This window comes from Numenius arquata, chromosome 19 (assembly GCF_964106895.1).
Source record: "Numenius arquata chromosome 19, bNumArq3.hap1.1, whole genome shotgun sequence".
Classification (NCBI taxonomy): Eukaryota; Metazoa; Chordata; class Aves; order Charadriiformes; family Scolopacidae; genus Numenius; species Numenius arquata.
In genome coordinates, this window is record NC_133594.1 from 1,542,335 (window position 1) to 1,566,742 (window position 24,408).

The 24,408-nt window shown below is 47.8% G+C and overlaps 1 protein-coding gene across 2 annotated transcripts in view; it reads left to right on the top strand.

The window, feature by feature from the left end:
* PNPLA7 (patatin like domain 7, lysophospholipase) overlaps window positions 1–24,408 on the top strand; it is a 146,928-nt gene that overhangs the window by 82,911 nt on the left and 39,609 nt on the right. For both annotated transcript variants that reach the window (XM_074160969.1, XM_074160970.1), the window contains exons 22-25: window positions 6,757–6,820; window positions 7,837–8,005; window positions 9,143–9,325; window positions 10,399–10,517. In XM_074160969.1, the coding sequence (XP_074017070.1) occupies window positions 6,757–6,820; window positions 7,837–8,005; window positions 9,143–9,325; window positions 10,399–10,517 (535 nt within the window). The remainder of the gene's footprint in view (window positions 1–6,756; window positions 6,821–7,836; window positions 8,006–9,142; window positions 9,326–10,398; window positions 10,518–24,408) is intronic.

The following is a 24,408-nucleotide window of genomic DNA, read 5'->3' on the forward strand; positions in this document are numbered from 1 at the left end:
TTCAAGAAAAACAGGGAACTTCTGGAGAGGGTACAGCAGAGGGGTACAAAGATGATGAGGGGCCTGGAGCATCTCTGTGCTGAGGAAAGGCTGAGGGACTTGGGTCTTTTTAGTCTGGAGAAGAGAAGGCTGAGGGGGGATCTGATCAACGCCTATAAAGACTTAAAGGGTGGGTGTCAGGAGGATGGGGCCAGGCTTTTTTCAGTGGTGCCCAGTGACAGGACAAGAGGTAATGGGCACAAACTTGAATGTAAGAAGCTCCATCTCAACATGAGGAGGAACTTCTTTCCTGGGAGGGTGGCAGAGCCCTGGAAGAGGCTGCCCAGAGAGGTGGTGGAGTCTCCTTCTCTGGAGACATTCAAACCCCACCTGGACACGTTCCTGTGGGACCTGCTCTGGGTGGACCTGCTTTGGCAGGGGGTTGGACTGGATGATCTCCAGAGGTCCCTTCCCAACCCCACAGCATTCTGTGATTCTGTGAAAAGCTCTTCTGCAATTTTCAAATTTTATTAAAAGTATTTGCCTCGTTGTTTTTTTTTTCTTTGTTCTTTTACTGAGACCAGCTAAATGACACCACATGGCTGCGCAAATTCTAATTATATGTGGAGCCCTCTGATCGTATGTAAATTCAAACTGAAGTAGAGAGGGATTCAAATCCAACATATGTGTCTCTCTCCTTCCTTTCTGCCCTTTAAATATAAGCTTTCTTTTAGTTTCTAAAAATGCATAAGGTATTGGAATGCTCTTGGAAATATCTTTACTAATAACGTATTGGAGGTTTTAATTGTGGCTCTGCCTGAATTTCCCTGCTTTACACACACATTAGATGTAAATGTCAAGTGTTTAATGTGGTGCCTGGACCCTGGCACAACTTCTGCTGGGCGACATCAAACTCGTTCATCAGTTCTGTCTCTTTGGCACATAATTTTGTAGACTTCTGTGAGGCCAAATATAACTTCTTCTTTGATGAAGTCCAGGCAAGTAAGTTTGCTGTGATAAAATCTTTTCCTCAGCGCATTTTGTACTGGGCAGTATCATTTTGTGCAGGTATTTTTTCCAGGTGAGATGGATTTGCAACCATTTCTGACCATCAGAGATCAGTCCTTGACCTCTGATTTCTCTGGGCAACTTTTTGACCATGTTTTATTAGACTTAGAACGAGGGTATCTCTATTCCCACTGCTTCACATCTTAGGAAATTGGTGTTATGTGGGGAAAAAAATTACAGAAGTGAATGGTGTGCTCATCTCTGGAAAGAACAAGAGAGTTACTTAAAGGGTGGGTGTCAGGAGGATGGGGCCGGGCTTTTTTCAGTGGTGCCCAGGGACAGGACAAGAGGTAATGGGCACAAACTTGAGTATAAGAAGTCCCACATAAACATGAGGAGGAACTTCTTTGCTGTGAGGGTGGCAGAGCCCTGGAAGAGGCTGCCCAGAGAGGTGGTGGAGTCTCCTTCTCTGGAGACATTCAAACCCGCCTGGGCACGTTCCTGTGGGACCTGCTCTGGGTGGACCTGCTCTGGCAGGGGGTTGGACTGGATGGTCTCCAGAGGTCCCTTCCAACCCCATGTCATTCTGTGATTCTGTCTCTTGTGTGACACTTCTGTCTCTTCACTGGGGCAGGGTTTGAGCATGGAAGCCTTTCTGAAGGGCTGTCTGAACCTTTCTCTTGAGTGCCTGATATTCTTAAAAGATAAAATGAACTAGACTCTGATATTTGCCAGCATATTTTTTTTTCTCTCCTCACTTCTCTTCCACGGGCCTGTAGCTCCGTACCGAAGAACAGCCAGCTCTGGAGTACCCATTTCGATGCTCCATGAGGTTTCCCCATGAATCATGATCCTCTGTTCCTGGGGGTAAGACCGCTGCCACGCCGTGTTTTCTCACCTAAAGGCCATAAAAGCTGAGATTATGAATCCCAGCGAGTTTGCTGAAAGAAAAAAATCCTCCGGGGGGCTATTAAAAGTCACCACCTCTGGCTTGAGGAATTAATGAACTGCAAATTGCTGGAGGCTGGGAGAATGTCGTTACATTTTCCTCGCTGTAATACTGTTCCCCAGCAATCTGCTGCTGGTGGCAGTCAGAGAGTTACCGTTGGGCTTAGATAAATATTTAACGTTACCTCCTATCACCTCTCCTATGTTCTTAGCTATTCACCCCGTGTCTAATCCTGCAGAAAGCGAAGAGGCCCCGAAGGGTGCAGGCAGCTGCTGGAGGATGGAGGGATGGAGGGAGGATGCCGACAGCAGCAGTAAGTCGCCTGCGAGGCTGGTGTCAGGTGTGGGGAGAGTGTCGCCAGAGGATGGTGTGTAAGCGTGACAGCGCGTGGTGAGGATGCGGTAACGCACCGTCCCCGACCCTCCTGCCTCCTGGTGTGGCTGTGTGAGGGGGGGTGCACTTCAGAATGACTTTTATTACTTCCTTGCTCTCAGCGGTTTAGTTTAAATAACACTTTTGGTCATTCCGTTTCATGCACTTGAGAACGCATATGTTGGTGTTCTCGATCAGATTAATGGAGGGTTATTTAATGGTTGATTTAATTGGGAACTCGCTAGAAATTGGAAATGTAGAGCAGATGGTTGTTACTTCTGAAGCAAAACAGAGTTGGTTCAGTTGGAAGCATCGCCGTGTTCTGTGCTGGGGATGAACAAGGGTTTGGGCATCTTTGTGCCACGCTGTGGTGTGCAGGGGGGATGCTGGGCAGAGCCCCCCCGAGCCGGCACAGCCGTGTCCCTGCCCGTACACAAGTGTTTGTGTCACATACTGGGAACGGCTTCTTTTCCACGTGCAAAAGTGAAGTGAGTGAACGTGATTTCTGGAGCCACGTGCCTCTCCAAGGCTCTTTTGATACTTGATGGGGGTGTCCTGTCCCCATTCAAGGTACCTGTAGGTGAGGTAGCCATCACCTTGACTAGCTGTCCTGGTTTCAGCTGGGACGGTTATTTTTCTTTCTGGGGGTGGCTGCCGTTCAGGTTTGGTTTGAAACGGATGTCAATAATGCATATTGTGTTAGTTGTTCCTAGGTGATGTTTATACTATTCAGGGACTTTTTTTCAGCTTCCCATAGAAGCTGAGGAGGAGCATAGAATGAAAATGGAATGGCCAGTGGAATATCCCGTGCCGTAGATGTCACACCGGGTATAGAAATGGGGTTTGGCCGGGAGGGGGATTCGCAATCACTGCTCAGGACAGGCTGGGCAACTGATTCACCGGCTGGTGAGAGTGGCTCGTGCGGTATTACTTTAATAATGATGGTAAAAGAATATACAATATATCGATATATTTTTCTGTTATTTTTCTATTAAACTGTCTTTACCTCAACCCATGAGATTTTTTCCCCTTCCCTTTCCCCTGTTCCCCCTGCGTTTCTGGGAGGCAAGGGGGAGAACTGCACGGTCCTGGCTGCTGGCCGGGGTTAAACCACGACACTGACATAAAGGTGCCCCCCAGCTCTACAGAGCCTGCCCCTCGCCCTGTATAAAGGCGTTCTGGCTGGGTCACTGGGTTTAATGGTTTCCCCTTAGGGCATGTTCCCCCGGTCCACCAGATCAGCGGGGTGCCCTCCAGGCTCCTGTGCTGGTGTTCTCGGATCCCGGTGAGCGGTGTGGGGAGGTACCAGGCAAACCCAGGGGTGGAGCGTGTCGTTAGTCTCCTTACGTGACATTTTTATTGTATTCCTCAGCTCATTTTGCATTCCTGGCTGTGCGTTCTTTGCCTCCTAAACTTCCACCGCTGTCATAAAGCTTTGTAAGTCACATACCCTAGAAGAATATTTGCTCTACATATCATTTCTGTTTTGCTGAGAACTTTGACACGTTAATGAACACAAATGATAACTTTGCTGTTGAATGCTTTTTCAGAGTTGACCTGCCCTCTCTCCCTCGCCGTCTTCAGAGCACGCAGTGTCAGGAGTATTTCTTCTCTTAATCCCGTTACCTCAACCAAAGCTGTGCTGGCCCAACTGTTTGTGAGGCTGAATTTGAACCGGATCAAAGAATAGACCAATGTTAAAAATTAAGAGGTAAAACCGCCACAAGCCTTGGGTCTGTTCCCTGCAGACAGACGTTCCAGCAGCACCGATGCAGGGAAGGGCAGGTTTAACCAGTTCTGCTCTTGAAAGGCTTAGGAATTATTTCCCCCTGCTTTGGGGTCATTGTTTTCATAGGAACCAATGATCATAAACCTTATTGGAGGATGAGAAAATGAAATTCTACTCTCAAGTCCATCCTCCTTTTGATGCTTTTGTACCAGCTTTTACTTTTTTATCTTTTGGTCTCAACTTATGGGATATTTTTGTCCGTTTTTGTTTGCTCTTCCTTCATCATCAGTGTAACAAAGAGCAAACATTGTTTGGCTGTTTGAAAATACAAGGTGAAAAAACCATGGAATCACAGAATGGTTTGGGTTGGAAGGGACCTTAAAGATCATTGAGTCCCACCCCCTGCCCTGGGCAGGGACACCTCCCACCAGACCAGGTTGATCAAAGCCCCGTCCAACCTGGCCTTGAACCCCTCCAGGGATGGGGCAGCCACAGCTTCTCTGGGCAACCTGGGCCAGGGTCTCACCACCCTCACAGCAAAGAATTTCTTCCTGAGATCCCATCTCAATCTCCCCTCTTTCAGTGTCAAACCCTTCCCCTCATCCTATGGCTCCCCTCCCTGATCAAGAGTCCCTCCCCAGCTTTCCTGGAGCCCCTTTAGGGACTGGAAGGGGCTCTAAGGTCTCTGTGGAGCCTTCTCTTCTCCAGGCTGAACCCCCCCAACTCTCTCAGCCTGTGCTCACAGCAGAGGGGCTCCAGCTCTTGCAGCATCTCTGTGGCCTCCTCTGGTCCTGCTCCAACAGCTCCATGTCCTTCTGACGTTGGTGGCCCCAGAGCTGGAGGCAGCACTGGGGGGTAGGTCTCCCCAGAGCGGAGCAGAGGGGCAGAATCCCTCCCCTCACCCTGCTGGCCACGCAGCTGGGGATGCGGCCCAGGGTGCGGGAGGCTTTCTGGTCTGCCAGTGCACGTTGCTGGGGTGTTTTGAGCTTCTCATCCACCAACACCCCCAGGTCCTTCTCCTCAGGGCTGCTCTCCATCCATTCTCTGCCCAGCCTGGATTTATGCTTGGGATTGCCCTGACCCAGGTGCAGGACCTTGCACTTGGACTTCTTGAGGTTCACATGGGCCCACCTCCCAAGCCTGTCCAGGTCTGTCTGGATGGCATCCCTTCCCTCCAGCGCGTCGACCGCTCCACACAACTTGGTGTCATCGACAGACTTGCTGAGGGAGCACTCAATCCCACTGTCCATGTCTCTGACAAAGATGTTGAATAGCACTGGTCCCAGTACCGACCCCTGAGGAATGCCACTTATCACTGGTTTCCACTTGGATGTTGAGCCGTTGACCGCAACCCTTTGAGTGCGGCCATCCAGGCAGTTCCTGATCCACCGAGTGGTCCATCCATCAAAACCAAGTCTCTCTGATGTAGAGACCAGGATGTTGTGCAGGACAGTGTCAAACGCTTTGCATAAGTCCAGATCTCGTACTTCTGAGTTCTTTTCAAGTCTAACACTGAAGTGTGTTAAAACAAAGAGAAGTCTTCGCAGGAGGAACCGAGCACTGGGGGGGACGTGAGTTGCCCTGAAGGTCAGGATGCCGGCTCCCGACACCGTGCTGCCGGTTTTTGCTTTTTGAGCATATAAGTGTGAAATTGCGACCTTTTACCACGTTGTTCCTTCCTTCATGGTTCCTTGATTTTTACTAAACACATTAAGCCAGGCTGCTTTATTAATGCCTTGAGAGACCTCACATAATTAAGTATTTTGTTACTTCGCACATAAATTTCAGTTCTTATTAATGAAAAAGTGAAGGATTACATTACGAAAACATTAATACAAAGCAACTGCTCTTTCATGTTTTGTAAATGCACGTTTCTCTCTCAGTACGAGACAGATAATCTTTTCTTTAGGTATGAGGTTAATCCCTTAGGTTTTCTTTGCTTTGCTTTTTTTTTTTTTTTTTGTATTTAGCTGCAGTTATTCCGCAACCCCCACCGCATATGGCGTGTGTTGCTGCTGGTGGAATGGAACTGGTAATGAGAAAAATAGACTAAAGTGCCTGCAAGAAACTTTACGTCCACCAAAGTTCATCTCTGGTGTAACGCTGACGCCAGATGTGCGGGGGCCTGTCTGGGCGGTGGAAGCGGTGGGAATGGGACTGTGCCCTAGGGATTTGGGGGTCTCTGCTTGGGGCTGGTAGGGATATAGATGCTTGTTGGCGTGTTGAAAAAGAAGCAGCAGTACTAGAGGGAGCTTTAGGATTCATCTGGGGAGTTGGTTCGGTGCAGGATGAAAAAATAATGTATTTCAATAGGTCAGGAAATAGCTTTTTTTTCTTTGAAACCAGATTCCTGGGATTTCTATGGTTGGGAAAGGTACGTGATATTCTGCTTTTCTTTGTCTGTGAGAATGCAGCTGCAGTGGAAACTGTCACCCTGCGAGACTGAGGAATGCAATAAAAGAGAGCGTGTGGGCTGAGACTAGTGCAGTAACAGGGCTCAGGGAATGCGGAGAATGGGCAGATGTTATTGTATTTAAAGGTGAAAATCTTTGTGAAGACCTTGAAGCTCTTTCTTCCACGACGACTCTGATGCACGCCCTGATCCATCGTGATCTTCACAGCAGACTCACAGACCTGCGTTTCTTACAGCTGCATCTACTCACTGCGGGGTGGCGGGGGCTGGATGGAGGGTTCTCACCCGTGAAACTTGTTCTTCCAGGTCCGACTCTGCTGCTCACCAGCGACAACATCAAACAGCGACTGGGCTCTGCGGCGCTCGATAGGTACCTGCCCTCCTTATTGCTTACGAGAGAATGCAGAGAGATACCGTGCTGGGCTTATAAATATACGGCGCTTGGGAATAAAATCCCGTGTTTTAACATATATTGTGCTTTCTCATCAAGGTGTTTGAGACACCAGCGTTTCCAAGTATTTGGTTCAAATGTGGGTGGGGTTTTTTTTCCATAGCTGCTTTCTCACTTGTGAAATGGGAAAAGCAGGATTGCTCCAAGGGGGTGTTGTGTACTCCTTAGGGGTGCTATGGAAGACTTGCTGACGTTGGGCATTGCTGCGTCCTCTTTCCTCTGTGTATATGTCTAGTGGTATAAATAATGAAGAAATAAAGAAAGCAGGAGCCTGGGAATGTGGACAGATAAGGTTCCTAGAGTGGATGAGCAAGAGATCATCCAGTCTCCCCAGTTCAAGAAGGACAGGGAACTGCTGGAGAGGGTACAGCAGAGGGCTACAAAGATGATGAGGGGCCTCGAGCATCTCTCTTACAAGGAGAGGCTGAGGGACTTGGGTCTGTTTAGTCTGGAGAAGACTGAGGGGGGATCTGATCAACGCCTATAAAGACTTAAAGGGTGGGTGTCAGGAGGATGGGGCCAGGCTTTTTTCAGTGGTGCCCAGGGACAGGACAAGAGGGAACGGGCACAAACTGGAACATGGGAAGTTCCATCTCGACATGAGGAGGAACTTCTTTGCTGTGAGGGTGGCAGAGCCCTGGAAGAGGCTGCTCAGGGAGGTGGTGGAGTCTCCTTCTCTGGAGACATTCAAACCCCACCTGGACACATTCCTGTGGGACCTGCTCTGGGTGAGCCTGCTCTGGCAGGGGGTTGGACTGGATGATCTCCAGAGGTCCCTTCCAACCCCATGTGATTCTGTGAAGAGATGCGGGTCTCTGATGCCCTTACGACTTTGTGCTTGATGTGTAAGATTTCTCTCTATCAGGAGCTGTGATATAAAACTGTTTGAATTTGGGTTTTTTTATTTTAATGTTTTTTTCCTTTTCTGTCCCCAGCACCCATGAGTACCGACTAACCAGCTGGCTGGGCCAGCAGGAGGATATCCACCGTATCGTGCTGTACCAGGCAGACAGCACCCTCACCCCCTGGACCCAGCGCTGCATCCGGCAGGCGGACTGCATCCTCATCGTGGGGCTGGGGGAGCAGGAGCCCACCGTTGGGGAGGTGGGGACATAGCTCCTTCCTGCACTGGCAGCTTTCACCATGCACATCAAAGAAGGTTCTTTCATACTCATGAATTTTCCTGGGTTTAATACCCAGGGAAGCATCAATAATGAAATATTCCTGAGAAAAGCATATTATAAATAGAAAGAGAATTGAATGAGGATCCTCTGAAGTGGCAAGTTTTATATAGAAGTTCTTTTCCTCTAAAGAGTCATTCTGGCCAATGGTAAATGAAAACCCAAATCGCTTTGAAGCTTTGCCTCTCTGTCCAGAATTTCTTTGCAGGATGTCCAGATAGAGAGATAAATTCTTTACTGCCTGGATGGAATTCATGCTGTGTGCCTAGGAAAAAATTGATATAAATTGTATTGTATGAATAATTTAGTATATTTTATTACAGATTGTAAGCTGTACTTTTTTTTTCCCCCTTACTATCTATTTTTATTTTTGATCTTTCATTACCAAACTTGTTTGACCGGGCAGATAAATTCTGCAAGAAATTTAAAAAGGAGGTCACTGGTGGGTTTGTTAGGATTGCGCAGCGCTGAGTCTGACCTCCCAAGAGCCTGGGACTGGCACCATCTGCAGCGTTCCTGTGTGTCACTTTGTGTTGGTTCCTCATGGCTGTCTGTGGGAGGCAGGAAGCACAGTAAAAGCCAGTCTCCATCAGTTGCCTAAATCAACAAAAAAAAAAAAAAAAAAAAAATAAGGAATGCAAGGAGGAAAAAAGGGTCTGATTGGAAGTGAAAGAACAAAACATGCTGAACATTTGTAGGCTGAAGTATGACTTGGGCAGCGATCTCATTCTGCATGAACAGCGTGTGTCTGTGCTGTGCATTTAATGGGCTGTGGTTTAGGTAAAAAGCATTCATTTTTAAGTAGTCGGGTTTGAATCCTTGTCTGATTTTGGAGTTCTGTATGCCATGGAAGTCCACAGCTAACAGGGCAGTTGTCTAAAGCAATCTTGTTTGAGGGTCCTTAGTGTGTCTGCAGATTCAGATGGGAATATGGGTCAGATGTATAGATGTGTGTGTGTGTATATATATATATATATGTATTTCACAATACATATTTCTGTTAAACTGCTACTGGAGCAGTAAATACCTGACACCCTCGTTCCTTTGGTCTGTGCTGTAGCTGGAGAAGATGCTGGAGAACACGGCGGTCCGAGCCCAGAAGCAGCTCATTCTGCTCCATAAGGAGGATGGGCCTCTCCCTTCCCGAACCGTGGAATGGCTCAACATGCGGAGCTGGTGTTCTGCCCATCTTCACCTCCGCTGCCCGCGCAGAGTCTTCTCCAGAAGAAGCCTGCCCAAGCTGGTAAGAGAGTCCTGCTTGGGTGGCTGGTCCCTTTGCTGTACTTTACTTGTAATCCATGTATCAAAGGAGATCTGACATAATGGTACTAGGTGATATTCTGATGTGGAACTGACTGTGACACAGATAGTGTTCTCTTTAAATTGTTTGACTTCACCTTACTCTAGGAAACACAGGGATAAGGGGCTCATGTCGTCTTTATGGATCATAAAATCATAGAATCACAGAACGGTTTGGGTTGGAGGTTGGAAGGAAAGCCCATCCAGTGCCACCCCCTGCCCTGGGCAGGGACACCTCCCACCAGAGCAGGTTGCTCCAAGCCCCCTCCAACCTGGCCTTGAACCCCTCCAGGGATGGGGCAGCCACAGCTTCTCTGGGCAACCTGGGCCAGGGTCTCACCACCCTCACAGCAAAGAGTTTCTTCCTAATATCCCATCTCAATCTCCCCTCTTTCAGTGTCAAACCCTTCCCCCTCATCCTATGGCTCCCCTCCCTGATCAAGAGTCCCTCCCCAGCTTTTCTGGAGCCCCTTTAGGGACTGGAAGGGGCTCTAAGGTCTCTGCGGAGCCTTCTCTTCTCCAGGCTGAACCCCCCCAACTCTCTCAGCCTGTCCTCACAGCAGAGGGGCTCCAGCCCTCGTGGTATCTTCGTGGCCTCCTCTGGCCCTGCTCCAACAGGTCCATGTCCTTCCTGTGCTGAGGACTCCAGAGCTGGACACAGCATGCGTGCGTGGCTGAAGACAGTAAATACCACCTCAGGGTCGTATTGATAGGTGTGTGTAGGGAGCAGAGCCCTCCTCATCGGGAGGGTCCCCATCCTTGCGAAAACCATGCTAAAGGTAGTGCAGAGGCAGACTTGGGATGCTTCCCAGTAACTTCAGATCCTTGTCAGGAAAGAGGAGTAGCTCCAAAGAAAATACTGTACTACGACGCATGTGATCACTAGAACTGTTTGGATGGTTCATTAACCCTCTTTTCCTTTGACAAACAGCCATCAGATTTTTAGCAGTATGTTGTTGGGGTAGCGTAGACTCTGCCCCACCTTTAGAGTGACCATCTTCTGCCTCCCTTCTGCAGATAGAGATGTACGAACGCGTCTTCCAGAAGCCGCCAGACCGTCACTCCGACTTTTCTCGCCTGGCCCGTGTTCTGACTGGAAACGCCATTGCGCTGGTGCTGGGGGGCGGAGGAGCAAGGTAGGTGGCTTGTCCTGGGCACGGTGGTGCCTTGCTGCCAGGTCCTGGGGCACCACGGTCACTTCAGCATAACCCAAGCGCTGTAAAACCAGCACTGTTCTGTGAGCAGCGTTTGGGGGAGACACTGAGGAGTTGCTTTTTTTTACACAAACTTAACCCGCCGTGCGGGTTTGTGCTTGGATTTCTGCAGAGGGAACACGAGTGTCTGTGACCTCTTGAGACCTCTCATCAGTTGAGCTTAATACCAGGAGATGACCAGGGCACTAAGTATGACGCTTCTTTCTTCTGTTGGCCTACACTATGGATTGGGGTTTTTTTTCCCCCTATGGATTCTTATATTAGAAAATAGCTCACAATATTTCAAAGGCCCCCAAAGCTCTTCAAAGTTTGAGCAGCAAGAGGAACTATGTCCCCTAATGGGAGAATGTTCTCTTCTTTATAATGACCCAAACCCCCAGGTACCCACACACCTCTGGCAGCCTCACTGTACAGAAGGATTGTATTTTTGCCGACGTGGGGGCAAGGTGTGTGCTGAACACTCGGTTAGGATTCCATCTGAATTCCTCGTGAGCTTTGGGAATAAATTATTACTGACATTTTTCTTTGAAATCCCTTTTTACTTCGAGAGTCTTATGTTGAGACAGACAGAATTTAGTAGCTCTTTGTCTCAAGAGAGCACCGTCTCCGTTGTCTTCGTCATCGTGTACTTGAAGCCCTTCTTTATAATGGTGCTTTGAAATACTGCTCTCAAAAATAAAATATATAATTTGCACATCGTCTGTCTATTTAAATCCAGGGAATTATCACAGTTTTGTCTTTGGGCCAGTGTGTGCTTTGGGGGGAGTATTCGTTAGGGGAAAGGCCAGAGCTCCTTTGTGGCAGCTTGTTGTGATTAGTCACTTGACGCTGAGACAGCCAGCGCCGCGGCTGTTCTCTGAGTGTCTGCGAAGATGCCGTTATCCCGCTGGCTCCGCGGTGTCCTCACCTGGGATGGTCTCAGGATTTCATTTCTGAGATAAGCACTATCCTGTGGAGACACAAGGTAAAGCAGAGGAGGGGAGCTTCTACTCAATCTGGGGATCTCGGGAGGCTTCTGTCGAATTCAAAGCACTTGGGGTGGGTTTTTTGTTAGCAGCTATCTGGTGTCTCTGTCTCTGCTGCAGCCTGTGTCGTGCTAAAATATGTGCACTTTGGTATTTCTGGCAGCACATTTTGCTCGTTCCCTTCCTTTCTTCGTTCTGTAAACACTGCTGTAATTTTTGCCAAACTATTTATTTTTATTTTTTTTTTTTTGTTCTCCTACTTAATTTGCAAGCTACCGCCTGCTGGTTTTCAGGAGCAGAGGTAAGAGAGAGCAGGATTATTGAGCCTCTTTGTTGGTCCCGTGTCCTCCTCCGCAGCCCTGAACCGCGGCACGGCCTCTCTGCTGGCGTCAGGTTTTCTGTCACCACCTGGTCAGCGATGTCACCTCGTCCCATCAGCCATTAATTTGCTCATTCCTGCTTCTACGCAATATGGAGGACTTTAAGAGGATTAAATGGCAGAACAGATAAATACGATAATTTCTTCTTTCTCTGAAACCCTATTCATGTCATGGGCTAAAATGCTTTTTCTGGGGGTTCAGGCTGGCACGTGGATGGTGTGAGCCTTGTGTTTTCAAGGGAAAGATACAGAATGGTGTTTCTGTAGTTGAATTGTCATCTAAATTGTGGTTAGATGAAAGATTTGGATTTCTTAAAACTTTGTTTTCGAAGTGAGACTATAATTAAGACTCTGGGAAAAGGATGAGGTTACTCTGAACTGTGTAAACATCTGCCTTGGGAGGGTTCACAGGTCGAAGTGAGTTCTGAGGCCCCAGTCCCTACTAAAAAGGGAACTTCCAGGGATTACGCACTGGGCGCTTACAGTCATCCTGCAATTAAAGTCCATTCCAGCTAAAAACATTTTGACGGGTCAGGGACACTTGACAGTTAGTGCAGCCTTTGGATAACACACTAAAAACCTCCCACCGCGTTCGAGCAGCGTGAATCACCCCGGTCACAACCCGGAGCGAGCCCATAGTTACAGGGTGCTGGCGGTTATTTCTGTTAAAGGCATTGTCTTCTGTGACTCCAGTAATATCAATTATTTAGTTGTTATTTTGGGGGTGTTTGCCTCCTTCCCAATGACAATCGGTTTGGGAGGTTTTACCAGAGCAGCTTCCTAGTAATTATCTTTGTGGTTTGTCATGACAAAAGGCTCAGAGGAACTAAAGGTTTTACTTCTCTTGCGAGTACAAAAATACAACAAATTGAAGTGATACGGTTCTAAAATTATAGTGGTTTGCTTTTGTTAAGTGCTCACTTAATTTCAGTTAGAAACATTGTGGAGTTTGAGGGAAGGAAAGAGGATTTACGTTTAGAGAAATAATACCTTTGAAATGCAGTTGCAAATATAATGACACACCAAATCCCGCAACAAAGGCAGAAACCCTCCCATAAATTGTTTCCGTGACCTTTAGCCATCCCACGTACAGCCCACCCTTCCGTTGGGTTTCGATCGCTGTCTTAGCAAAGCTGTTTGAAAACTAAAATTTATGGGGAGTAAATAATTAACACAGAAGTATCTGGGAATCCCTAGGGCTTCGGGAAAAAAGCGAGTCATGCTGTTTAAGACGACTGACTTCACCAAAACTGTGATGACAGGCTTTGTTGTTGATTGGAATGGCATTGTTCTAGGAGTGAATTTGGTCCAACGTGCCTGTTCCACAAAGGCATAATGGGAAAACACAAAGCATTCGACTGGTTCCCGCTTGGTTATTTTGACAGGAATCTGTATTTGCAGTAACACACATGATACAAGTATGTGATGCCTGTAAGGTATGTGCATTGAGAAGGAAAGAGCTATTGTTAAAAGAAGTTACTTGGCCTTTTTTGAGTGTGCTGTTGTTGTGGTTTTGGCCAAATTTACCAAAACCAGACTGACAGATGGCACTTCTCCTCCACCCCAAAAGAGGGGAGAGGAAGAGATAAGGAGATTTCCGAGTTTAGAATGAACTAAACTACTTTAATGAAGAATTAATATTAAAATCAAAAAGAAGAAAATAATGAAATAGATACAATATATACAAAACCGTATCAAGCTCCCAGGATGACAGTCACGTCACCGGCAGGCACTGGGGAAGTCCCAGACGACTCGGCAACGAATGGGAACTGGGTTCCAGCTCTGGAGTCAGGAACACACGGATCGGGATCAAAGGCAGATGAACAGACAGAGTCCTCTCTGGACGTCGGCCATCGCAGGAAGGGGCTGACCCTTTGATCCCTCAGCTTTTACACTGAGTGTGGGGCAGATGGGATGGAATACCCCAGTTGGTCAGGTTTGGGTCACCTCTCCTGTCCACTCCTCCCCACAGATGGGACCTCTCTAGGCTTTTCCATTTCCGACCCCCTAATGGGGCAAATAACGAAATTGGCTGCCCTTGGTTGTTATAGCAATAAGGATAAGCAAGGGCCTCCCTGCACACCATCCCTTGGCACGGAGCACAAACACTGGTCTTATCGTTCTGAGAACAAGCAGTTTTCTCCACAACACGCCGTTAATTTCAGAGAGTTAGAGGAGGCCTGGCTAGGATGGAAAGTTACAGAACAGAAAATTGGTTTGGTTTTACTTCAAACTGGGACAGCTGTCTAAAATAAGGCACAATAATCGGCTGCACGTCCATGCTGGGAATGAACCCCTGTGGTGCCGGAGACCTTTACCAGTGGGTGCTCGTGGTGGCCGTGTGTCCTGCCCCGTCCGTGTGACGTGGTGCACGGGGCCTTCCCCTCCTCCCCACCGCCCTGTCCTTCAGGCAGAGCTTTTAAGCCTTCCCCGAGGAGCTGCTGTTGAAGGGTATTTGTCAATCGGGGCATCTTTTTCTTTTCTGTTTTTTCCATTTAGTTTTCTCCTCAAACCTCTTTCACCTCAGCTCTCGATATGTCAAGTAGGTTTTTTTTTCCCCACAGCGCTTTCTTGCTGACTCTAGGGATTCGACTCAGACTCAGGCCTTTTCGTTTTGGGCAGTTGCCCTGTTTCATCAACCTGTTCTTTCTGCTTTTTCTTCTTTATTTTCAGTTCTGGCCCTCGGAAAAGGGAAGATAAAAGCAGCAGCGTAGGAGAAGCGAGTTATGCCCTCCTTATTATGGAGATACTTGTGTCTGATGAACCCGCTCGTTGCCTCCTCTGTCCCGAAGCCCGTGCCCCGTGCAGGGTGCTGACACGCCATGCTTTCAGGGAAAGCCAAAGGTGCAGGTCCATCCACCACCCGGTCACCTGCTGGCGGCCGCGCTGAGCCCAGCTGGGGTCTCTGCACTCCTCAAAGCCTGGCTTTGTCTTCTATGCGATGGCTTTACCCAACGATGAAAGGACTAGAAGATTGTCCAAGAGGCAGACCTCGTAGTTGTTCTGCTCTCAGAGATCCCATTTGCCTTCTGCACCCCCAGTGTTTGACTCCAAGGCCCGTAATTCCATGAAGAATAGAACAATGAGGCTTTACTGTCGCTGCATCCATTATGTTTGGCTGCAACTCCAATTTATTGAGGCAAATCTGAGTAAAAAGCTGTTTATCAGCCTTGCGTACCTTCTCTGCCACCGGAGACTGGTCCCTTGGCACTGCTGTCCATCCAGAGGGCACAAAGACAGAGTTTGCTTGTGCTTTGTCTGCACTGGGACAAAGACTTGCAGCTTATGAGTAATCCCTGGCACAGTCGGGTTGGGAAAAACCGCATTGTGCCGTTGGAAGGAGCCAAGGACGTACAGCTCAGGTTGTCCTATGTACACGGGTCACACAAGGCGAAGGCAGGGCATGCCCACACCCGGCTGGGGATGTGGTGGGAGCATACGTTCATCTCCCAGCGCGGGTACAAGGAACTCTTAGTTGAAGGCTGGGTCCAACGGGGCGGCACGTTGAGAGGTTTCCCAGCTGTCACCGTGCCCCTTTGTGTGTCTGAGCAATCGCGGTGGAGAAGGGTTGATGGAAAGCTCCCAACATAACGTAAGGAAAAACTTGAAACAGTCATTCTGAGAACTTTAGAAGATTGTGTTCCTTTTCTGAATGTGGGTTTGGCAGGAGGTGAGGAGCCCTTGTGTGTGAACAAACCCTGTAGTGCCTCCCCTGCTGCATCTTGATTAAAAAGGAATTAAATTTGAATATTGATGACCTGCCCTATCCATGTAGAACACTTCAAAGTGAGTAAATGCTAAAGGGTAGGATATTATATTCCTGCTGTAGTGTCTTTGCACGTTGCTCTCCTCTGGGACAGAGCCTTCTGGGGAGCTCCTGGCTGCCATTAGCAGACGAAGGGACGTGTTGCTGATGCTCCATGGCCTGTAACGCAGTACTTTAATTACAGTCTCAGCAATTAAGCGGTACCAGAGTTGGCATAAGTGCAGAGGCTGAATTTGCAGTATGCTGATGCGAGGAGACAGAAATTGTTAATAAAGATAGGGGTATGTTTTGGGGTTTGTTTTGTTTTTTGGTCTCATTTGTTATTCTGACTTGGAGAGGAGCCTTAAAATGTACAAAAACCTTGTGGTCTCATCCTGGGTGAGGGCAGGCTGGTTCTTAATTCTGTCTTTTTCCCATGATAATTGAGGACAGGAGGCGTTTTGTGGTTACTCTGTTATTTAGTTGTTTGATGCTTCCTACTTAATTGGATTTTGCCATCTTAACTCTGACAAACTTTCAGTTCATTGCGTGATGCAGATCGTTGGTGTTTGGCAAGAGGACACACTGCAGGCAACAGGAATTCTGCTTTCACCGCCTGTGAAATTCTCATCAGCTTTTTTCTGAGAGAAGCTATGAAATCACTGTTTTCTTTCCCTCGTTTGAACTGGCTAAGGAAAAGCTGACGAGCTGCCAAAATTAATGAACATGCAAATGCTCAGCAGCATAACGTGGTAACGCAGCAGCTGGACTCACTGGGGCAATGTGCTGCGAGGAAGGGATGTTAGAAAGAAAACCTCTTCTTTTTTGGGGCTGCTGTTGGCTCTACCAAAGACCAAGGTCAAATGGCAACGCAGGAGGGTCTGGTTTCCAGCTCCGCTGCTGTGGAGAGGAGCACTGGGAGCTGTAGCTGCACCAGTTATCCAGCCACTGAGATTCCCTTCTGGAGTGTCATCTTTTGCTCCATGGTCCACAAAAGCAGAGAGAAGCATTTCTGTTCCCTGAAAATAGGGAAGACTGCCCAGAAAACATCTAAGCTTAGAGAGGGTGTAATAAAAGTAGAGTCTCCCGGGAGAGGACAGGGGTTTGGACACCGTGGGGTGGAGCAGGGGCTGGCAGTGCAGTGGTGGAGCTGACATCTCATACCCATACAATGTGTGTACTGAGGAATAAAAAGCTGGAATTCGAGGCAGGAACGATGTTCCAATGGCAAAGCGCTGTCCTCGGGATGGGCAGTTTGCTCATGGGATGCAGATGATGCGGGCGATGGCAGCTCCATGGTTATGAAAGCCTGATGCTCAGTCTTGGGCAGTAACACAGTCTCCTGGGGACACTGCGTGAAGTTTTATGGTGCAGGTGCTTCGGATTCAGTTCCAGCAGTTAAGGAAGATTAATTCTTACTCCTCTGCTAAGACGGATAACTAACGACACGAGGCTTTTTACTCCTGTCAGTGCGAGAAGTGTGTGTGGACGTTGTCTTAAAACTACCCCTGAGGAGCTGCAGCCCTTCAGATGGAGGTGGAGGGCTCGTAAGATCAATTACTGAGCCTCAAATACAAGGCACGAACTGGAAGCATGAAGCAAGTTGCTTTTTTAAGCTATCATATTTGACCACAAGCCCCCAAACGAGGTGCTGTTGCAAGAATGTGGGGGGAGAGGGAGGGAATTTGGTGCCTGAATTCAGAAGGTGCCTCCAGAGACGTGCGCTGAAAATCCTGCCGTAAAGAACACAGAGCGGTGTTTCCCCCTATGGGATCCTAAACATACTCAATCTAGAGATCACAGAAGGGATGAAAGAAAATCCCATGGGAATTTCCTGGGCTCTTGAAGTTCCTCACATAAGTTGGAACACAGCAAATGTTTGTCAGCTCCTTTGCTGGGTTCGGAACTGTACATATTCCGAGTCTGCTGGGGGCACGCCGAGGTGTGGGGACCGGGATCTAGGGAGCCAAACGTGCTGGTGTTGCCAGTTCCTTGTGCTGGAGTGGAAAAAGTGCTGCTCGGCTTGAGAACTTGCTTGATAATGTCGTCTTCATGCTTCCAGTCCTGTCTAAATTGTATATAATCTATTTACCAGGCCGTGTCTCTGTTAGTCTGCAAGTCTCCCTTTTCCCTTTCTGACACATCCCAGCCCAAATATTACCCAGTTTCTTTGCAGCCTTTTCCTCCCACTCTCGTTCCTTCTCTTTTTCTTTACATCAGCCCTTTTTTTCCTTTCCCAGGCTTTGCTTTTGAGTTCTCTCTCAACGGACCCATTGCAAAAAAGGTGGTTTGCCAACTGCTTCTGCCGTACCGGGCATGGTCCTTATTTGTCAACAGAAATGCCCTTGGCTTTGAAATAATTCTCGAATCATGCAGTGAGTTTCAGGATCACACTGTGTTCCGCAAATAGATTATTGATAGCAAGGTTTAAGGTTGCTCTCAGTGGCTTGTGGTGGGGTACAGGTATCCCCTTCGTTTGTTACCTTTATCTCACAGTGCTTAAAATTTACAGTAAAGAGAGGGCTGACGGCTTGAAAAATGTGTAACAATTAGATTCTGCTTCTTTGAAGTACTCAAAAAACCACCGTCTGATAAAACAATTGTTCTGAAGTAAATTTTGAAACAAAATTCTTGCTAAAACCATTGTTCTTCATTCTTACCTAGGCCAGGATAGTTCTGAAAGAGCATCACCAGCCTCTCTGGGCTGCTGGTGGTGTCCTGAGTTACTGCTACTCTTGGGGGTCACCTCTCAGACGCCAGGGATGGGCAGTCAGGGGTTCACTTCACTGCTTTTCAGCTCCTCACGCCACGTGGGCTTGAGCAAATGGCTTAAACGCTTATAACTTGTGTTCTCCTTTTGTAAAACGAGGCGTTTCCCGTCTCAGCTTTGGCATCGGTGCAGGTCCCCCTTTATAAATTGCTCCGAAGCGCTTACACAGAAGCGAAGAATAAACCATTACCACTAAGAATCGTTTGGGGTTTTAGGATGGTGGTGTTCCATCAAAATGTATATGGATTTGTGCTTTCGTCTCATGGGTTGGATGGGTCTGAGGAATTTGCTTGAAACCTGACATCCAGCCCAATCATTATGATAAAATTAACTCTTTATTCCAGCGCGTGGTGGCTGAGGAATAACCAGGCTGCTGGTGACCCTGTTTGTGTTGTCCGGGTACAGGGCCAAGACATGGTCAACATGTTTGCAGGGGCTGCTTGGGTTTGAGAGTATCCTCGCTCATTCTGGGAAGCAAAGAGCACACACAAGCAAAGCCTATAGTCCCCGGCCAATTCTGGGCAGGGATGTCTTCTGTGTCTTCTCTGGAGTGCAGAGGTGCTGGAGGAGAGGGGCTCTGATGAAAACCAACAGGTCCCTGAGGAGCTGCCTCTGAAACGGAGTCTGTAGGATGTGCCAGGTTCTAATGGGCTACGGGGGACATGGTTGCTTTCCTGGCATCCTGGAAAGGTTAATGGCTAGACGTGGGGATCTTGGAGAGGTGATGTGGGTCCAGCACTGTCCTTGGGCAGCCTTGGTGGTGTGGAGAGCGGTGGTCAGCAGTGCTGGGCTCTGCTTGGGTTTGGTGAAGATACCCGTGTCCAGCGGTGCTGTACGGGGCCAGTCAGGCACAGATTGGCTCCTTCCACGCTCACTTCACACCGTTTCCTAAATTCTACTTATGCAAGATAAGAGTGAGGATTTTTTGCAATTCCTGTTTTGTCTCTTTCTCTCCCCCAATACAGTCAGGCAGCATCCATGAAATTCACCTTTCATTTCCAATTGCTTGCTCCAAGATACTGAGGTGGCGTGTGAGGACTCTGCCCTCCTTTCCTATAGCAAGACAGGTCTTGAAGGATATGGACGGCTAAAAGGATCCCATCCCTCATCCTGATATTGCTGTAAAAGGTGTCAGGAAATGGAACTGCAATATGAAAGGAACTTGAGAAATGCTTCTTCCCTTCTTTTAAACGGAAGAATGAAGCTTTACCATCCAGCATCTGCAGTCTGTCAGTGGCCAATAACGGCTGATGAAGCAAGATTTCTGCAGCACTGAAGTATCCAAATGATACAAAAGACACTGAATCTACTTTGTCATGAAAAAAACCCTACGCTTGAATACTTGAAATCTCCTTCCTCCAATTCCCTTTCTTCAAAGTAATTCCTTTGGACCCCAGGCCAAATCTGTCTTTTAACATGTGGAAGGGCAGAAAGTTGGCAGCCCCAAGGTTAATCCTCGTGACCTCTGCGTTCGTCAGCCTGTGCCCGTCACCCTCCTTCACGCAGGGTTTGCTGCCTGACGGGGTAGGTGTGTTTCAGAGGAAGGGAGGCTGTTTGATGACCTGCGGTATGTTTTTGTGTGTGTGGATAGATATCTGTATCTCGGTGCACAGAGGAGTTGTAATTCTTCTTTATTATATCCCTTTTCGAAGCTCAGATTGACGTATGGGGGCTTCAGAGCTTGTTGTGACTCATGTAGGTGTTTGAGATGTGGCCTGTGCCCTGCGTGTTTGTGCTCGTCACGAGCAGAGCATCCATTGCCACATGCAGATAAACCAAACCGAAGCTGAATTCCAGTGTCAGCCACGCAATCAGGCTCCTGGATTCCCTCTGTCTTTCAAAAAGCAGATTTGCTTTTGCAGGGGGGTCGGACTAGATGATCTCCAGAGGTCCCTTCCAACCCCATAGCATTCTGTGATTCTGTGATTTTGAGGCAATATCCAGGAACTAAAATAACAAGAATCTAAACTCTTTATCCTTAAAGACAAAAATACACTTTCGACATGGTGCTGTTCTTTTGGTGCTGTTCTGTAGAGGCTGAAGGAGAATGGTGAGGGATGTGGGCTCTTCCTTGGAAAATATGATGATAACTTCTGTTTGGGTACCTGATTTGAGTCTTGTCCAGGTCAGCCCTAGAGTATATCATTTGAGCAAACAAAACCCAAGTCCTAAAAATGAAACAGTGAGTTCTGAGTATTTGCTTTTGTTCAGAAAACCTCATGAGAGGTGGCTGTGAGCTCGTACCAAAGGCTTCAGACTTTCTGTTTGCAAATGGTCGGTAAGAGACCGCAGTGTAATTGCTCCTGAGAGGCTTTGCTTTGATGTCTTCAGGGACGGACCATCTTGTGTGTTGCCCGAGAGCTCAGCCATATTAATAGTGTTTATGCCTCAGTTCAAAATCCTGTCTAAAACATGGACAGAGCTGCACGGCTGTTACCGGATCTGAGAGCTAATTGCTCGGTGGGTTGTGTAATAGTTGGGTCATCACATGCACATAAAAGCCATGTTCATATGGTTTGGCACCCACGTAATGCTCAGTGATCTGATCGGTCTTTTTCCCATCTGTAGCACCTATGTAATTGCTCGTTTGCTCTCATTTGCCATGGAGGTTGAAGGTTTTAATGGCTGCTATTAAATCCTCCAAGCAGCAGGAGCCTGGGAGCCATCTACTTCAAAGTTATGACTTAAAGAAAATAAAAATGGATTGGAAGTGGTTTGTTTGGACTGTCCTGTCCTAATCCCCAGTCCTCAGCCCACCAAACTCATTTAGTCGTAGCAGTGTGTTGATATACAGATGAGATTAAACAAGGAGATGGTGGAGTTGTGGTTTAACTTTTGTTACTAGTTTTGCATCTCTCTTTATCAGCTGAAAAAAACCCACGTGTGGCGTTAGAGAGGTGGACATTTGAGGGAATGCTTTCCACGGAGCAGCCATAGTGCTCTGCTGGCAAGTCCACATGCTTTCAGGAAGGTGGTGAAGCTCTTGCATCGTTGTGAATTTTAGGAATCTCTTTCTAACCTTGTCTGGGCAATGAGCTTTCCTGCTAAGAAAGAGGAGATTGGAGAAGTTGTGAGTAAATTGTTAAATTGTTTAACGTTAAATTGTTTAACGAGCAATGCTTCTGTTTGTTATTTCTGCACCTTCCAGACTCTGTGCTCAAAAAGAGTTCTTCTAAAACTTTGCACAACTAACTCTCAAAGGGGTGGGGGAAGGAGGGAGGATATATTTGTTTTCCAAATAACTTATTTTTATTTTCAGATAACTGAATTGTTTCTTGGCTCAGTGTAAGAGGCAGGATCTTGTTTGCCCTCCCCAGACAGGGAGCGATGGGGGTGCAGTTCCCACCTCTCTCCCCTCCTTCTCCTCCCGCGCACACCTCCCGGAGCTGGCAGGTGGGATCAGAAAACAAAAACCCTGGTGCATTTTCTAATATACTTTTACTCTGGCTTTATTTTGTACTTCTTCTCCCCTCCAGTGGTTTACTCACATATCCCTTTGCACCCTAGGACTGAGTAGACCTGACAGCCCTCCTGGAAGGGCTGAGCCATTTTTGATCATTTACTTCTGCGTCAGGCACAAATCCCTCTGTTTAAAGTTTGTTCTAAAGTTAGTGCCTCGAGCAGAAACAAGATCAGTGCTAAAAGGACATTGTATTTGGATTTTCTTGCAGGAAGGTGGTTTCACTGGGGTTGTGATAAATAGGAGTCACTTTTTCTGCGGAAGACGCTTGCGTAGCCCTGAGTGCACAGGGTTAATGTGGGAAAGGGCTAAAGGGAAAATGACTTCTTATCTGGAGTGAAGGAGATGGTGGGAGTCTGAGGGCAAAGCTAAGTGGGAGGATGAAAGGAGGCTGTTGCTAATGGAGGAGAAGACGGGAAGAAATCAGGTCTCTGGATCGATAAAGCCTGTAAGTGGGGTCGTTTTTAGAAACGGGCAGTGAAGGGAGAAAGCAGCTGCTGGGAAGGATCCTGTTGGTAACTGGATGTTTGGGTTAGAACCAAGTAATGTGGGATTATTCCCTCTATTTAGCTTAGAAATGGGGCTTAACTAATTAATTAATGTTGTCCTGATTGGAAACTTCCTCCTAAGTGTGCAGGTAGAACAGCAGGAGCAGAAATGCAGTGGTCTGGTTTCTGTTATCCTATAGAGCTGACAGATCAATCACTGTAATTAGTCTGGCAAATTTGTGATACTGGGAAGTTTTATGGTTGAGAAAGCTGAGAAATAGCGTTATTGGAAAGATGCAAGTGCGCTGAGTTCTCAAAGCAACGTTTGTATGTGTTGTTGCAGCTGCAGAGGATTGAAGGTGCCAAATTGGAGATAATACAGTTGCAGCTTGTAGAAAATGTGCTTGATTTCTAAGTCAGTGACTGTGCCACTCGATGTCGGGATTATGTACGAACAATGCTTCTTTTTATATAAAAAAGGAACTGCTTTTTATCTCGTGTTTCCAGATATGACTCTATATAGCCCTTCATTTAAATAACATCTAATCTTCCCCCTGCCCCAGTACAATGAGCCCCTCCAGCATAACTCTGGGAAGGTATCTAACACCACCACCACCACGACAGATGTTATAGAATCATAGAATTATCTAGGTTGGAAGGGACCTTTAAGATCATCTAGTCCAACCATCAGTCTAACTCTGATTAAAAAAAGAAAATCCAGAAAGAACGAACAAAAGAAACCATCACTAACCCATGTCCCTCAGCACCATGTCAACCCAGCTTTTAAATCCCTCCAGGGATGGTGCCTCAACCCCTTCCCTGGGCAGCCCATTCCAAGGCTTAAGAACCCTTTCCGTGTCAAAATTCTTCCCAATATCCAATCTGAACCTCCCCTGCTGCAACTTGAGGCCCTTTCCTCTTGTCCTATTGCCTGTTCCTTGGGAGAAGAGACCGACCCCCCCTGGCTACCCCCTCCTTTCAGGGAGTTGGAGAGAGCGAGAAGGTCTCCCCTCAGCCTCCTTTTCTCCAGGTTGAACCCCCCCAGCTCCCTCAGCCTCTCCTCACAAGACTTGTTCTCCAGACCCCTCACCAGCTCCGTTGCCCTTCTCTGGACCCGCTCCAGCCCCTCAATGTCTTTCTTTGTGGTGAGGGGCCCAAAACTGGACCCAGCCCTCGAGGTGGGGCCTCACCAGTGCCCAGCACAGGGGGACCATCACCTCCCGAGTCCTACTCACCACGCTGTTCCTGACACAGGCCAGGATGCCGTTGGCCTTCTTGGCCACCTGGGCACACTGCTGGCTCATGTTCAGCCGACAGTCGACCAACACCCCCAGGTCCTTTTCTGCCGGGCAGAAAAGGTAATTCAGGTAAAATGTTATTCAGGTAACCGGTCTGTAGTGGTTGTAGCTGTGTGTATTCATCTGAGACCCACTAATTCAGTAACCAGCCCCGTTTTTGGGGACCCTGGTCCCAGAAGTGCAGGTGAGCCCTCCTGCTGGTGTTTCGGGATGTACAGTCTGTTCCCGGCGGCTGGAAGCTCGGTTGCCATTGGTTTATCTCCAGCGCTTTCCAGGCAGCGTTGGGGGAATGGTTGCCCAACGTGCCACTTCTGCTCATCTCCGAAACGCCTGTGGTAAATACATATTCATCTGCGCTCACCCCCTGAGCCGGGTGTTCTAACAACTGCTCCTAATGTGCTTTGAATCAAAGCTGTTTCATGAAGGAAAAGCTGGTTTTATTGGCATAGAATTGCCTCTTCAGGAGTTTTAAGGTTATGAGGGAGCCTTAATTCAGGATTGTTTGGCTCTAGTGGAGCTCAGTAAAGTCCCTTTGGCAACTTCTCTGGTTTTCTACCTACTTTCCCACTTAACTACATCAGGAACGAGGTGTAGCAAGTGGTGTGTCCTGCTTCATGGGGGCTTTGGTTGGGGACACGGCAGAGCCCTGCAGCAGCCGTGACCTTAATCCCGTTTTTAACTAAAGGAAATAGCATCTCTTCCTTGTGT